This window comes from Microcaecilia unicolor, chromosome 5 (genome assembly GCF_901765095.1).
Source record: "Microcaecilia unicolor chromosome 5, aMicUni1.1, whole genome shotgun sequence".
Classification (NCBI taxonomy): domain Eukaryota; kingdom Metazoa; phylum Chordata; class Amphibia; order Gymnophiona; family Siphonopidae; genus Microcaecilia; species Microcaecilia unicolor.
Genome location: NC_044035.1, coordinates 248,052,766 through 248,067,163, shown reverse-complemented (window position 1 = coordinate 248,067,163; position 14,398 = coordinate 248,052,766). Strand labels below are relative to the sequence as shown.

At 44.6% G+C, this 14,398-nt stretch overlaps 1 protein-coding gene across 1 annotated transcript in view; it reads left to right on the top strand.

Annotated features, from left to right (window-relative positions):
- Positions 1-216: 216 nt before the first annotated feature.
- Positions 217-14,398, top strand: part of RCSD1 (RCSD domain containing 1) — an 85,211-nt gene continuing 71,029 nt past the window's right edge. The window contains exon 1 of the mRNA XM_030203946.1: positions 217-556. Coding sequence (XP_030059806.1) covers positions 551-556 — 6 coding nt within the window. The 5' untranslated portion in view covers positions 217-550. The remainder of the gene's footprint in view (positions 557-14,398) is intronic.

The following is a 14,398-nucleotide window of genomic DNA, read 5'->3' as shown; positions in this document are numbered from 1 at the left end:
CATGCTACCTACACATTTTAAACTCCACTGCTATAGTGCTTTTTTCTTTCAACATTTTGCTGAAGTGCATAAGAGAGTTGTGTGGGCTTAGAAAGACAGAGATAAAGGGGTGGAGAGTTTGTGATAGAGACAGAGGAAGTGCACTGCAGCATGTCCCCATGTTTGGGCAGATCAGTAGTGGTGTGTGCGAGTGAGTGTGTCTTTCTCTCTCTCTCTCACACCCTCTCCCCACTGATCCTGTACTCTGGGAAGGACTATCTGTTTAGATTTGTGTCTATATTTAAACCCTGCCTTCCCCTCCCTGCCTCCCTCCCTCTCTCCCTTCTTGCTCTGACAGTGCTGGGCTGGTTATTGTGTAGGGTCACTGGCTGAGCTTTGGGTTCTGGCATTGGAGCTCTCTTACTGTATCTTCTTATCCCTCACTGTGAAGAAACTTTACCGCATCAGCAAAAGGGAGATTTTTAGAGAGGACTCAGAAGAAACAAACAAAAAAGGGTGTGGGGAAGGATTATTATTTTCCAGAGGACACCCCCTGCATCCAGAAAAAAAAATGGAGGTAATTTTTCTTTTTAAATGCTGCAGTCATTCTTATGGGATGTTTTTGTAGTGTGGGGAGTAATGACCGAGGTGCTCTTGGTCCTGCTTGAAGCACATGTATTCAGCATGTTGGTTTCCTGGTGAAGAGCAGATCACTCCGACAGGTAATTATAATAAGGGAGAGGGGTTGAAGTACTCTAAAGACATATATGGTCTCCCAGGGCCCATTTTTCAACAGATTTACTGCAGTAGATACTTGTAAGGATAACTTAAAGATTAAGTATCTCTGCTCAGGATAGGCATAGCTTTCTGGGAGGTTTCTATGAATTAGTAAATTTAAAAGTTGTTTATGAACAGAGCTGGTGCAAGGGTACTAGGTGTTCTAAACAAACCTGCAGCCTCATGCCCTCCCTTAATTTTCAGGCCTTAGACCCAATTAAATTCAACAATCACGGTGGCCCCAACACCATGCCTGCAGAATGAACCTGTAAAAAATACATAATAGGACATCATACTTTTAAATGTTAAAACTTTGTTTCATATACATATATAGATACGATCAAGGCAACGTTCAATAGTCATTTTCCTGCGTAAACTGGCTATTGAAAACTTCCCAACCTGGGCAGAAGATTTCAGCGTATTTTGTACAATGACACCTAGGACTTTTTCTTGAGGTCTGAAGCCTAAAGTGGATCCTAGCATCACATAGGGTTGGGCTCTCAGGACCTATTGTGCTTTGCAGCTGTTCCACAGAAGCTGCTGCCCTAGGTGATTGCCTGGTCTGCTTAATGGTTAGGTGAGCCTGCATGAAAAGTAAACTGCAGGAGGGGTTAGGAGACTCGGGATATGCTTTACAGATTATATAGGAAATAACATGCAATTTCTGCAAACCCATTTATTACATATTGCTCAGTCAAAGGATCCAGCTTTATCAGAGCTATCATAGTGGTCTGGGCTGAGGCATCTCCCTGTGACTTCACTACTTTAAGGGCCCTGTTTACTAATCCGTGTTATAGGCTCATTAGCGTCTTTAGCAAGCCTTAACCATGTACACACATTAACCATGTATGCGCCTACACTATCCCTATAGGTGCCTACACGGTTAGCGTGCGCGCTAATTGTAGGCGTGTTAAAAACACTAACGCACCTTAGTAAATAGGGCCCTTAGCAAGCTCTGTGAACTGGTCAACAAGCAAACAAATAAGCAAGCCTAAGCATACACAAGACTATTATTAAAAAAAAAAGTTATGCGAGTGTAGAACGTAAGAAACTCCTGTCTGAAAAGAGGGCCTTTGGTGCCTACTGCAAGACAAACTGACACTTGAAAAAATGCAGCAGGCAGCTGAATTGCCCCACAGGAATCTGGTCATGGTCTGGGAGTGCTAGCAGCAATCTTGTGCTGTTTCATTCCAAGTAAAGGAGCTGCTCTGTGGATCTCCCTAGAAATTGGGCTGTTCTCTGACCTGGGTCATCCCTGCAGGCTGATCCAGGTCTGGTTTTGCTTCATTGCAAATATGGGTTTAATGCTCCTGGCTTAGAGCTGAAAATATATCAGTTCAAATGGTCAGGAGGCAGTCCTTGCAGCTTTTGCACAGTTTAAGCAGGATGCACTATGGGCCTTGTATCAGAGAGATCCCTTTGCAACAAAGGTGCACAAGTTCAGTTCTTGAGGGCTGCCAACCAGTCACATTTTCAGAATACCCCTAGTGAGTATGTGTGAGATAGCTTTGCATACAGAATAGGTAATAGGCATGCATTTCTATTTCATGCATTCTCATTGGGGGTATTTTGAAACCCCAACTGGTTTGCAGCCCTTGCCCTTGAGGGCTGAACTTGTGCATTCCTAGAGGGGATAGGGAGTGTTTCAGATCTAGAAATCTTGCATGTTGGGGAGGGGGGAGTGGTAGTACTGCACACTATGAACAGTTGCATTAGCTCAGGATCTGTCTGATTTGAAGTCTGATTTCAACAGAGGCTGCTGATGCTGAATTTCGGTGCAGTGCTTTGTTCTGCAAATTTCAAAGGAACTTAGTGGGTTTGGTACAATAACTGTCACTTAAACTTCCCATTTACTATACTGCTTATGCCTATAATTGCTTCACTGCCATATTAAGCTGTTCTGTAACAGGGTCAAAGAGGATGTTGCAACATACTGCAATCTAACTTCAGTGGAAAGAAAAGATCACAGGGCCAAGAAATCTAACAAAAATACTCAGGGTGGAAACTAGTTTTTTTTGTGTGCCTGAATCAAGATGGGTAATTCAAAAGGAAACACTAAAATTGAAGAATTATCAAAACAAGTAACATTCTGGTGCAGTATGGCAGTCATAGAGATTCTCTGCTGAAGGAGTTGGAGATCACACACCATTTGCAGAAGAAGTGACATTCTGGTGTACTATGATGGTAGGGACTTCCTGCTTTTCTGATGGGCGATAAGACAATATGCAGAAGATAGCTGCTTATGTTTTAGAGCTCAGGTACCAGCCCAGAGGGCACGTATCTCTTCTTCCAGCACTAGGAAACAGTTGTTTGTATGTCCATAGAGATGCCAAGTTACCCAGTTCCAGGCTGAAGACTTGTAGACCAGTTCTGGTTTTGAACTTGGATCATAAAGCAGTGGGATTTGAAGTGCCTGATCCCTGCCCATTGACTATAGCTGCTCTTCGATGTCCCCAGGAGCTGCTGCCCTAGGCACATTAACTGTCACTTATACTGCTTATGCTAGTCACATGATGCATCAGGTTGTGGTGGACAGAAATCCATGCCTGTCCTAAAAATCTCCATCTGGACTGGGTAACTTGGAAACTCTGTGTCTATATCCTGGTGCAACCTCTGAGGGGTTCTATAGCTGGTGAACTGCGCTAGCTGCTTTGTATCTTGTGGCAGCAGATGGAGCTCCATCTTGAGATGTGAGGCAGTTTTTTTAATTGCACCCCTCCCCTCAAATAAATCTGATCATCATCTCTGTGAAAGATGTATATTTCAGGTTTTTGAGAAGTGAAACTGGTGTGGTTCAGTCAATGCATCTCTTGCTTCAGTGTATTTACTGTTAGTTTACAAGGGACTAGACAACCAAAAAGGTGAAAAATACATCTAACTCTCACCACAGGAAGAGAAGAGGGACACCAAACCGGATTCTTCACTTATGCTAACTATTTCCATTAAGGATACCTAAACAGGGTAACATTAGAGATAAAGTGTTAGGTGGGTGTTGGCTATTAGAACACAAGAGAATAAGAAATGCCATGCTGGGTCACATTAATGGTTCATCAGTCTCAGCATCCTGTCTCCAACAATGGCCAGTCCAGGTCACTGGGAAGTGCTTGGCAAATCCTGTTATTACTTCCTTCAGGAATAAGAGATGAAGGGGCCCTTTTACTAAGATCTGTTTAATGCAGGGAAATGGCCTAATACAGGATGTGCTACGGTGTTCTGTGTTAATTTTTCCATTTGTGCACGCCAAATGCATGGTATTTAAAAAAAACAAATTTGGCAGGGGTGTGTCAAGGACAGAGAATGGGTGTCTGATTTGTTGTACTTTTCTTTTGAATTATGTATGTATGTTTGCACTCTGGATAAGAGCAGAATATAAAGTATAATAAAATGAAATACTCAAAATCAAAAATATTGGAGAGCAAAAATACGCTATGAAACTAACACCATTCAATTTGCTCTAAACAATAACCAAGGAAATTTCCTGTGAATAACCTATTAAAAAATAGAAGCCTCAACTGCCAGGGACGCCTACAAAGATGGCCTTCCCTTAAACAGCTTTTATCACAGGTTTCAGTCAGTCCTCTGAAACAAGCCACAATAGAAAATAACTCCTACAAGGAGAAAAAACTATTGTAGCCAAAAAACAGAGGAAATTGTATAACAACATTACACTAGGACAATATTCCATTAGGTTAATGTCATACCTATGCTGAAAAACATTATAACTACATATGCACAGTAAAAGCTATTACTTATCCACCCATGTGGTCTCCATAACTTTTAAATTTCAGCAAAATTGTCCATCCAGGTCAGCTCCAAAAGTAGAACAATTGTAGCGCTGCTCAAATCCTGACAAGGGGCTCCCTTATTTCGAATCTGCATCCGAAGGAATCCACCCAAAAAGTTCTTTCAGGCTTTTCAGACAATATTGTGTTTTCAGCTGTTAGGGACAGAGGTTCCCTGTAGTCCTGCAGAGCTTGCCTGCCCCTCACTATTGAAAACATGATAGTGAAACAGCACCTCCCACTGATAGGACTGTAGGTGGACGACTACTCCCGCTCAGCTTAGAGGGAACAGTGCCCCTACTCCATCCCAAAACCTACATCCCTTCCCCCCCCCCACCCCCAAGAACTTTCTCTCCGAACAGAGAACTCTCACAATTTCTTACACAAATAGGGTAGCATACCATATCATAGCCTGAAATCTGTTCAATACCATGCTCCTTGCCCTGGGTGATAGAGACTGCAAGTCAGGGGCGTAGCTATGAGTGGGCCTGGTTGGGCCCAGGCCCACCCAATCTTGATTCAGGCCCACCCAGGCAGCTGGCAACTCTTAGGTCCTGCTCCTCCTACCTGCCTACCAATTTGTTTTTAAATATATATATATATTTTTTTTTAATGTGGGCTGGGACCTGATCTGGATGTGGGTAGGCGTAGGCAGTGGCCATTGTAGCGCTGCACGCTGGTACTGCTACTCTGTCGCTCACTCCCCATCCGGTTTCACTCTGGATTCTGCTGCTTTGCGCTCCTCCCCCCACAGTGTGCACGGCGGCGCTGAAGTGCTGCATGGGAAAATCTGCCGCCTGTGTCGCGGTTCCTCACTATGCTCTCGCTGGATCAAATCAGTCTTTTTTATTGATTTCCTCCTTCCCCCCAAGCCCTGACCTCAGCACTCTCCCACAGCCCCACAACAGCACACATGGAGCGGAGCACAGTGCTCTCTGAGTCTGCACCAGTGCCTGCCACCACCAAAGCCCAGCTACCCAGCCCAGGTAAAATAAATTTATTTTTTAAATTTTAACGTGTACAGTCTAATGCTGGCTGGTGGTGGGGTTCTGGGTAGGGGTGGGCTCTTCACTGCGTAGGGCAAAAAAAGATATATGTAATCATTAAATATACCTTTTTTTTTTCCCTAGGCAGTGAAGAGTCCACCCCCACCAGAAGCCTACCAACAATAAATTTTAATAGTGCCCAGATTGTCTTGGTGGGTTTTTGGGTGGGGTTGGTATCTACTACTACTACTTAACATTTCTAGAGCGCTACTAGGGTTACGCAGCGCTGTACAGTTTAACAAAGAAGGACAGTCCCTGCTCAAAGGAGCTTACAATCTAAAGGACGAAATGTCAAGTTGGGGCAGTCTAGATTTCCTGAATAGAGGTATGGTGGTTAGTTGCTGAAGGCGACACTGAAGAGGTGGGCTTTGAGCAAGGATTTGAAGATGGGCAGAGAGGGGGCCTGGCGAATGGGCTCAGGAAGTTTATTCCAAGCATGGGGTGAGGCGAGGCAGAAAGGGCGGAGCCTGGAGTTGGCGGTGGTGGAGAAGGGTACTGAAAGGAGGGATTTGTCCTGAGAGCGGAGGTTACGGGTAGGTATGTAAGGGGAGATGAGGGTAGAGAGGTAGGGAGGGGCTGCAGATCAAGTGCATTTGTAGGTTAGTAGGAGAAGCTTGAACTGTATGCGGTACCTAATCGGAAGCCAGTGCAGTGACCTGAGGAGAGGGGTGATATGAGTATATCGGTCCAGGCGGAAGATAAGACGTGCAGCAGAGTTCTGAAAGGACTGAAGGGGGGATAGGTGGCTAAGTGGGAGGCCAGTGAGGAGTAGGTTGCAGTAGTCAAGGCAAGAGGTAATGAGAGAGTGGATGAGAGTTTGGGTGGTGTGCTCAGAGAGGAAAGGGCGAATTTTGCTAATGTTATAGAGGAAGAAGCGACAGGTCTTGGCTATCTGCTGGATATGCGCAGAGAAGGAGAGGGAGGAGTCGAAGATGACTCCGAGGTTGCGGGCAGATGAGACAGGGAGGATGAGGGTGTTATCAACTGAGATAGAGAGTGGAGGGAGAGGAGAAGTGGGTTTGGGTGGGAAGACAATAAGCTCGGTCTTGGCCATGTTCAGTTTCAGGTGGCGGTTGGACATCCAGGCAGCAATGTCGGATAAGCAGACTGATACCTTGGCCTAGGTTTCCGCAATGATGTCTGGTGTGGAGAGATAAAGCTGGGTGTTGTCGGCATAAAGATGATATTGGAAACCGTGAGATGAGATCAGGGAGCCCAGGGAAGAGGTGTAGATTGAAAAAAGAAGGGGACCAAGGACAGATCCCTGAGGAACTCCAACAGAGAGCGGGATGGGGGTGGAGGAAGAACCATGAGAATGTACTCTGAAGGTACGGTGGGAGAGATAAGAGGAGAACCAGGAGAGGACAGAGCCCTGGAACCCAAATTAGGACAGTGTGGCAAGAAGTAAATTGTGATTGACAGTGTCAAAAGCGGCGGATAGGTTGAGGAGGATGAGGATGGAGTAGTGGTCTTTGGATTTGGCAAGGAACAGGTCATTGCAGACTTTAGATAGTGCCGTTTCTGTCGAGTGTAGGGGGCGAAAGCCGGATTGAAGCGGATCGAGGATGGCATGAGAGGAGAGAAAAATCAAGGCAACGGCTATGAACGGCGCGTTCAAGTATCTTGGAGAGGAAGGGTAGGAGGGAAATTGGGCAGTAGTTGGAGGGACAGGTAGGGTGAAGTGATGGTTTTTTGAGGAGTGGTGTCAGGGACAGTTGCAGTGGAGAGAGAGAGCGGTTGAGGATATGACAGATGGGGGGGTGACAGTAGGAGAGATGGTGTTGAGTAAGTTGGTGAGGATGGGGTCAGAGGAACTGGTGGTGCATTTCAAGGAGGAGAGAAGATGGGCGGTTTCCTCTTCGGTGATATCAGGAAAAGAGAAGGAGGCCTGGGTTGGTTGGTTGAGGGAGTGGGTTAAAGGGTGAAGAGGAGGAGATAGTTTGGTGGTGAATTTGAGGTTGATCTTCTGCACCTTGTCACAGAAGTAATCAGCCAGTGATTGAGGAGAGAGTGGGGGGGGGGGGGAGCGGAGGGCACTTTGAGGAGGGAGTTAAGGGTGGCGAAGAGACAACGAGGGTTAGAGCTGAGGGAATTAGTCAACTGGGTGTAATAGTCCTGTTTGGCGAGGAATAGGGAGGACTGGAAGGAGGATAGCATGAATTTGTAATGAATGAAATCAGTATGGGTGCGAGATTTCCTCCAGAGGCGTTCAGCCGATCGGGCAAAGGTATCGGGTGCAAGGGGTCAGCCAGGGCTGGGGATTAGTACGCCTTGTGGGACGGGAGATGGATGGTGCAAGGGTGGCCAGTGCAGAGGAGAGAGTGGCATTGTAAGTGGAGACAGCCTTGTCAACAGACTCGGAGGACATAATGGAAGGGAGGAGATTAGAGATACTAGAGGATAAGGTGGTAGGGTCGACAGCCTGGAGATACCTGGAAGTAGTGGTTAGTGTTGGGTGATGAAGTGTGAAGGTGATCAGGTGATGGTCAGAGAGAGGAAGAGCTGAGGCACAGAAATTGGAGGGTGAGCAGGTAGAGGAGAGGACGAGGTCAAGACAGTGGCCAGATTGGTGAGTAGGGGTGGTGGAGCTCAGTTGGAGGTTGAAGGAGGAGGTTAGAGTGAGGAACTGAGAAGCATAAGAGTCAGATGTGTCATCAGTGTGTATGGTATCCCCAGTGCCTGGATTGAAATTAAAAAAAAAAAAGTTTTTAATTTAATGTAGGTGGGTTTCTGGGTGGAGGTGGGTTCTACAGTGCCCAGGACATTAAAAAAAAAAAAAAAAAGAAGAGTCTTTAATGCTGGTGTCCTCCATGTTGTGGGGGGGGGGGAGATTGCAGACCATGATGGGATGGGTAGTGGGTAGGACAGGGCTGAAGCTAGGCTACAGGGAGGGGTGGGGGTAGGGTAGGGAAAGGGAAATGGGACTTGATATACTGCCTTTCTGAGGTTTTTGCAACTACATCCAAAGCGAATTTACATATATTCAGGTGCTTATTTTGTACCAGGGGCAATGGAGAGTTAAGTGACTTGCCCAGAGTCTCAAGGAGCTGCAGTGGGAATTGAACTCAGTTCCCCAGGATCAAAGTCCACTGCACTACCCACTAGGCTACTCCTCAGGGCTAATACCTAGCTATGAGATGGATGGTGGGGAAGGGAGGGGCTGATACTGGGCTATGGGGGATGGATGGGGGGGAATAAGGTAGAGAAGGGAATGGCTGATGCTGGGCTACAGGGATGGATGGGAGGTAGGGAAGGGAAAAGCAGATGCCTGATATGGGGATAGTTGCAGGGGGATAGGGAAGGGAAGGGCTGATGCCGGGTTACAGGACAATTTATAATTTTTGGTCCTTTATTCTGTAATTGATGAGGGTTGGTTTGTTTTCTGCATGTGACTGGGTAAGTGAGAAATTCTGCTGGCATGTGGTTTGTATGGGGATCTAACATAGTAACATAGTAAATGACGGCAGATAAAGACCTGTATGGTCCATCCAGTCTGCCCAACAAGATAAATTCATTTTACATGGTATGTGATACTTTATATGTATACCCAAGTTTGATTTGTCCTTGCCTTTCTCAGGGCACAGACTGTAGAAGTCTGCCCAGTACTGTTCTTGTACTACGTTCTGAAGCTAACATCGTAGCCCCTTAAAATTTACACTCCAGCCCATCCCTATCTATTGAGTCAGGATCAGGGTGTAGACTGTAGAAATCTGCCCAGCTCCAGCATGGTGCTGTTGTGTATATTCACTGCTGCCTTTGTAAAGGTAATGTAATTGGAACCGGTGTTAAGGTTTTGCAGCATAGGATCTGAGAAGCCTCATTGCAAGATTTAGTGTTACTTCACAAAGTACCTGGCAGTGAAGGGATTTTGTTGCTATTATTGAGGTGCTACCAGAATTTGAATACATTGGTATATGTCATTGCTGTAATTATATTGCAGGATCCTGTCATGTGCATTGAGATGTTTGCCATTATAGTAGGCTTATGTCTGGTAAAGTTTGATATGGCATAATTTAGCTATATTTAAAAATATTGGTTTTTCCATTAAGTATGTGTGTGGGTTATGTTGATGCAGGGCAGCTGTTGTGCAGACTACTTATGAAATCCATCATCAAGTGCATTCTAAAGCATTATTTAGTAGTATCCCAAGAAACACTACTCATACCTATATACACGGTGCCCACCCATATTAGCTCTGGGCTCACCCAGAATGTCAGGTCTGGCTACGCCACTGCTGCAGGTAGCAGTCCCAGACTGACATGAAGGCTTTCTGTCATTTAGGAGTCTTATACGTATCTTGTGCCTCCCACATGTGATGTGATGTTACTTGTATACTGCCAGCTCCTACTTACCAGTGGTTCAAAGCAGTTAACAAAACTATGCTATAAACCTAAAACAAAATCACATACAAATTAAGAAATAATTTGTTTAAACAAAAAGTCTTCAAAGTCTTCTGAAACAAAAAATAACCAATGGAATTTTGAAGTTCAATAGGAAGTGAAAGCCAGAACTAGGATCTGTTTATATCTAATGCCAAAAAAAGAAGGCATAGGGAGGTGAAAAGGATGATTAATTCTTGTTACTCCATGAAAAGATGGAAACATAACCAAATTGAGTATATAATCTGGAGATGACCCAACAAAGATCTTAAAAGCAACACAGGCCAGCTTAAATAAAACCCTAAAATGTATTGGGAGCCAGTGCAAAGATACAAGCGCTACAGTTGCACTATCAGCTTTTTTAAGACCCATAGAGGGGCATAATCGAACGGGGCCGGCCATCTGTAATGATGGCTCCGTAAAGCGATATACCCGACCGTATTATTGAAACAAGATGGCCAGCCATCTTTCGTTTCGATAATATGGTCGGGGCCGGCCAAATCTCAACATTTGGGCTGGCCTTAGAGATGGGCGACCTCGGTTTTCACCGATAATGGAAACTAATGGTGGCCATCTCAAACCCGGCCAAATCCAAGCCATTTGGTCGTGGGAGGAGCCAGCATTTGTAGTGCACTGGTCCCCCTCACGTGCCAGGACACCAACTGGGCACCCTAGGGGGCACTGCAGTGGACATCACAAATTGCTCCCAGCTGCATAGCTCCCTTACCTTGGGTGCTGAGCCCCCCAAATCCCTCCCAAAACCCACTACCCACAAGTGTACACCACTACCATAGCCCTTTGGGATAAGGGGGAGCACCTACATGTGGGTTCAATGGGTTTTGGGGGGGGGTTGGAGGGCTCCCATTTACCACCACAAGTGTAACAGGTAGGGGGGGGCCTGGGTCCGCCTGCCTGAAGTGCACTGCACCCACTAAAAACTGCTCCAGGGACCTGCATACTGCTGTCAAGGAGCTGGGTATGACATTTGAGGCTGGCATAGAGGCTGGAAAAAAATGTTTTTTTAATTTTTTTTGGGGGGGGTGGGAGGGGGTTGGTGACCACTGGGGGAGTAAGGGAAGGTCATCCCCGATTCCCTCCGGTGGTCATCTGGTCAGTTTGGGCACCTTTTCGAGGCTTGGTCGTGAACAAAAAGGGACCAAGTAAAGTCGACCAAATGCTCGTCAGGGCCAGCCTTTTTTCCATTATCAGCCGAGGCCAGCCATCTCTTAACCATGCCCCTGTCCCGCCTTCGGTACACTGCCGACACGCCCCCTTGAACTTTGGCCGGCCCTGCGACAGAAAACAGTTGAAGCCGGTCAAAATCGGCTTTCGATTATACCGATTTGGATGGCTTTAGGAGAAGGCCGGCCATCTCCCGATTTGTGTTGGAAGATAGCCGCCCTTCTCCTTCGAATATAAGCAAGATAATGAGTTTAGCATCAGTATTCTGTAATTGTTATAATCTGAGACGTGATTTCACCATTAAAGATGAATAAAGAACATTACAATAGTCAAGATGACTTAAAATACTTGCTTGTACAAGGACGGCAAAATGAGATCTATCAAAGTAACGCCTAATATGATGCAATTGTGAAGCTTGCAAAATATAAGTTGCAATAGATGATTTATCTGTAACTCCATTGAGAGAGAGAGGAGTCCAGTATAACCCCAAGAACCTTAGAAAATAAATCAACTTTAAGAGATACATTTTTAGATGCTGAAAAAAAAATCAGGGATAAAAGTCCCTTTACGGTAAAACCAGAGTAACTTAGTTTTCTCAGTGTTCAACTTAAATACATAAATAGAACTATAATGTCCTTCTATTGTTATGGACTGGCTTACTGCTTTTTTTTAACTGTCTTTTTGAGACCGAACATTACCCTCAAAGTTTGAGTGGAATTGTTCTTACTCCCATCATTAAAAAAGCTAGTGCAGACCCTGCTAATTCCCACCCGTTAGCAAGCATTCCTTTGCTTTCTAAGCTATCCGGATCTATTGCTGCTACTCAATTAACATCTTACTTGCATAAACATAACTGTTTGGATTCAGGGCATTTCACAGTACTGAGTCAGCTTTACTAGCTTTAGTAACGGATGCTAAATGTTTAATGGCAAAAGGTAAATCATTAGTTCTTTTACAGTTTGACATGACTGCAACATTTTATACAGTAGATCATGAGATCCTGTTATTCAAGTTGAGTTCATTAGGTATTTCAGTAGGGTACTTTTATGGTTTAAAGAATTTTTGTCTTGTAGACATTATTATGTGAAAATGAAAGGCAAACTTTCTGCTTCTTGGGAACCACCCTGTGGGGTTCCTCAGGGTTCCCTGCTTTCGCCAATTTTATTTAATGTATATGATTAACATGGAACATGGCTTTTCTTCTAGTGGAGTACATTTTTATTCATACGCAGATAATATGTTGCTTCTTGTCCCAGTCAGTGAGGTCTGACTGATACTATTTCTCATTATCAGGCGCATTATCAGGCGCATTTTCGAAAGAGAAGGACGCCCATCTTTCGACACAAATTGGAAGATGGGCGTCCTTCTCACAGGGTCGCCCAAATCGGCATAATCGAAAGCCGATTTTGTTTTTTTTTTTTATATTTTATTTATAAATTTTACAATTACATTCCAAAGCTGAACTTTGTCAAGAAATAATAAGTAATTTACATAATAAGGAAACATAATTAGAGAAAATATTCTCATCAAATTAGTGTCATTGTTTGTAGTCCTCAACAAGAGGGGAGACATTAAGTAAATCTTATAAGAGGATAAGAATACTACAAGTAATATATATGTTTAAATCAAGAATGCGTTGGGGTTGTCACTACTAATAATAATTAAAGTCCTTCCATTGGTTCCTGTGGTGGTTTAGGTAACCTTGCATTTAAAAAAGATCGCAATTGCAAAACATCAAAGAAATGAAATGTCTTGTTTTCATAGAACACTACACATTTACAGGGAAATCGAAGCTGAAACTTAGCTCCCAATTGTATAGTCTCTTGCCTCATCGTCAAAAACTTTTTTCGGCGCTCTTGTGTAGTCCTTGACACATCTGGGAAAATTTGAATTCTTTCTCCCAAGAAAACAGCAGAAGAAATTTGTTTTAAATATTGCCTCAAAATTGCCTCTTTGTCTGTGAGGAAAACGAAGGATACCAATAATGTAGACCTAAATTCTACCTCTTCCTGTGACTGCTCTAACAGAGCAGACACATCCAAGTTTTCCACAGCAGTATTCTCCACTGCTTTATCTTTTCCTTTAATATCTCGAACAGGCAATAGATAAAGTTTTTGTATGGGAGGAAAATTTGTCTCAGGATATTTAAAGACTTCTTTCAAGAACTTATTGAACAGATCTCTCAGTGGAATAAATTTAACAAAGGGAAAATTCAAAAACCTCAAATTTAAATTTCTAGATCCATTCTCTAAGTTTTCAATCTTCCTGTGCATCAGGTCTGCATTTTGAAGTAATTTATATTCTTGTTCTTTCAATTGTGAGATAGAAAGTTCACATTGTTTCAGATTATTTGCTTGGGATACCAATTCTGATTGAAGGGTCTCTGTCTTTAAAGTATTAGTTTGAAAACTGGAAACTAGGGAAAAACATATTTTATGCAAGGATTCCATCGCCCCCCACAAAGATTCCAACGTCACCTTTGTTGGTTTCTCCAGAGGCTGTAGTTGTAGTACAGGTTCCAACCGTTGGTCCGCCATTTCCTGAACGGGCCGGGTTTCTTCTTGGATATTAATCGGACTACTGCTGCTTCTGGGAGTAGATGTTTGATTCGGTTCTTGGCGGGAAATTCTCGGTTGTAGCAGCGCAACGCTAAGGGAGTGCTCCTTCCCCGATTCCCCAGCTTCGTACTGTGGGGCGGGACTTCCTTTCGCGTCGATACCTACTACTCGAGGCAAACACGGACTCCTTGGGCTGAGTGATAATTCACTCCCCTGATCGAGGCTCCTCTCCGCCTCAATCTGCAGGACGCCCGATGTAGTAACTGGAGCTGTGTAGTCGGTTATCGGAGGTTGCCGTCTAGGAGGGTCCTTAGAGGGTAAGGAGCTACCACCTCTCGTTTTTCCCTTTCTTTTGGGCATAGCAATAGAAAGCAGACTAAACTGAATTGAAAGAGTCCTCCGAGCTCAGACCACACGTCTTACCCCGACGCCATCTTGAATGCGTCTCGAAAGCCGATTTTGGGCGTCCCCAACTGCTTTCCATCGCAGGGACGACCAAAGTTCATGGGGGCGTGTCAGAGGTGTAGCGAAGAAGGGACTTGGGCGTGCGTAACACATGAGCGTCCTTGACCCATAATGGAAAAAAAAGGGCGTCCCTGATGAGCACTTGGACGACTTTACCTGGTCGTGTTTTTCTTACAACCAAGCCACAAAAAGGTGCCTGAACTGACCAGATGACCACCGGAGAGAATCGG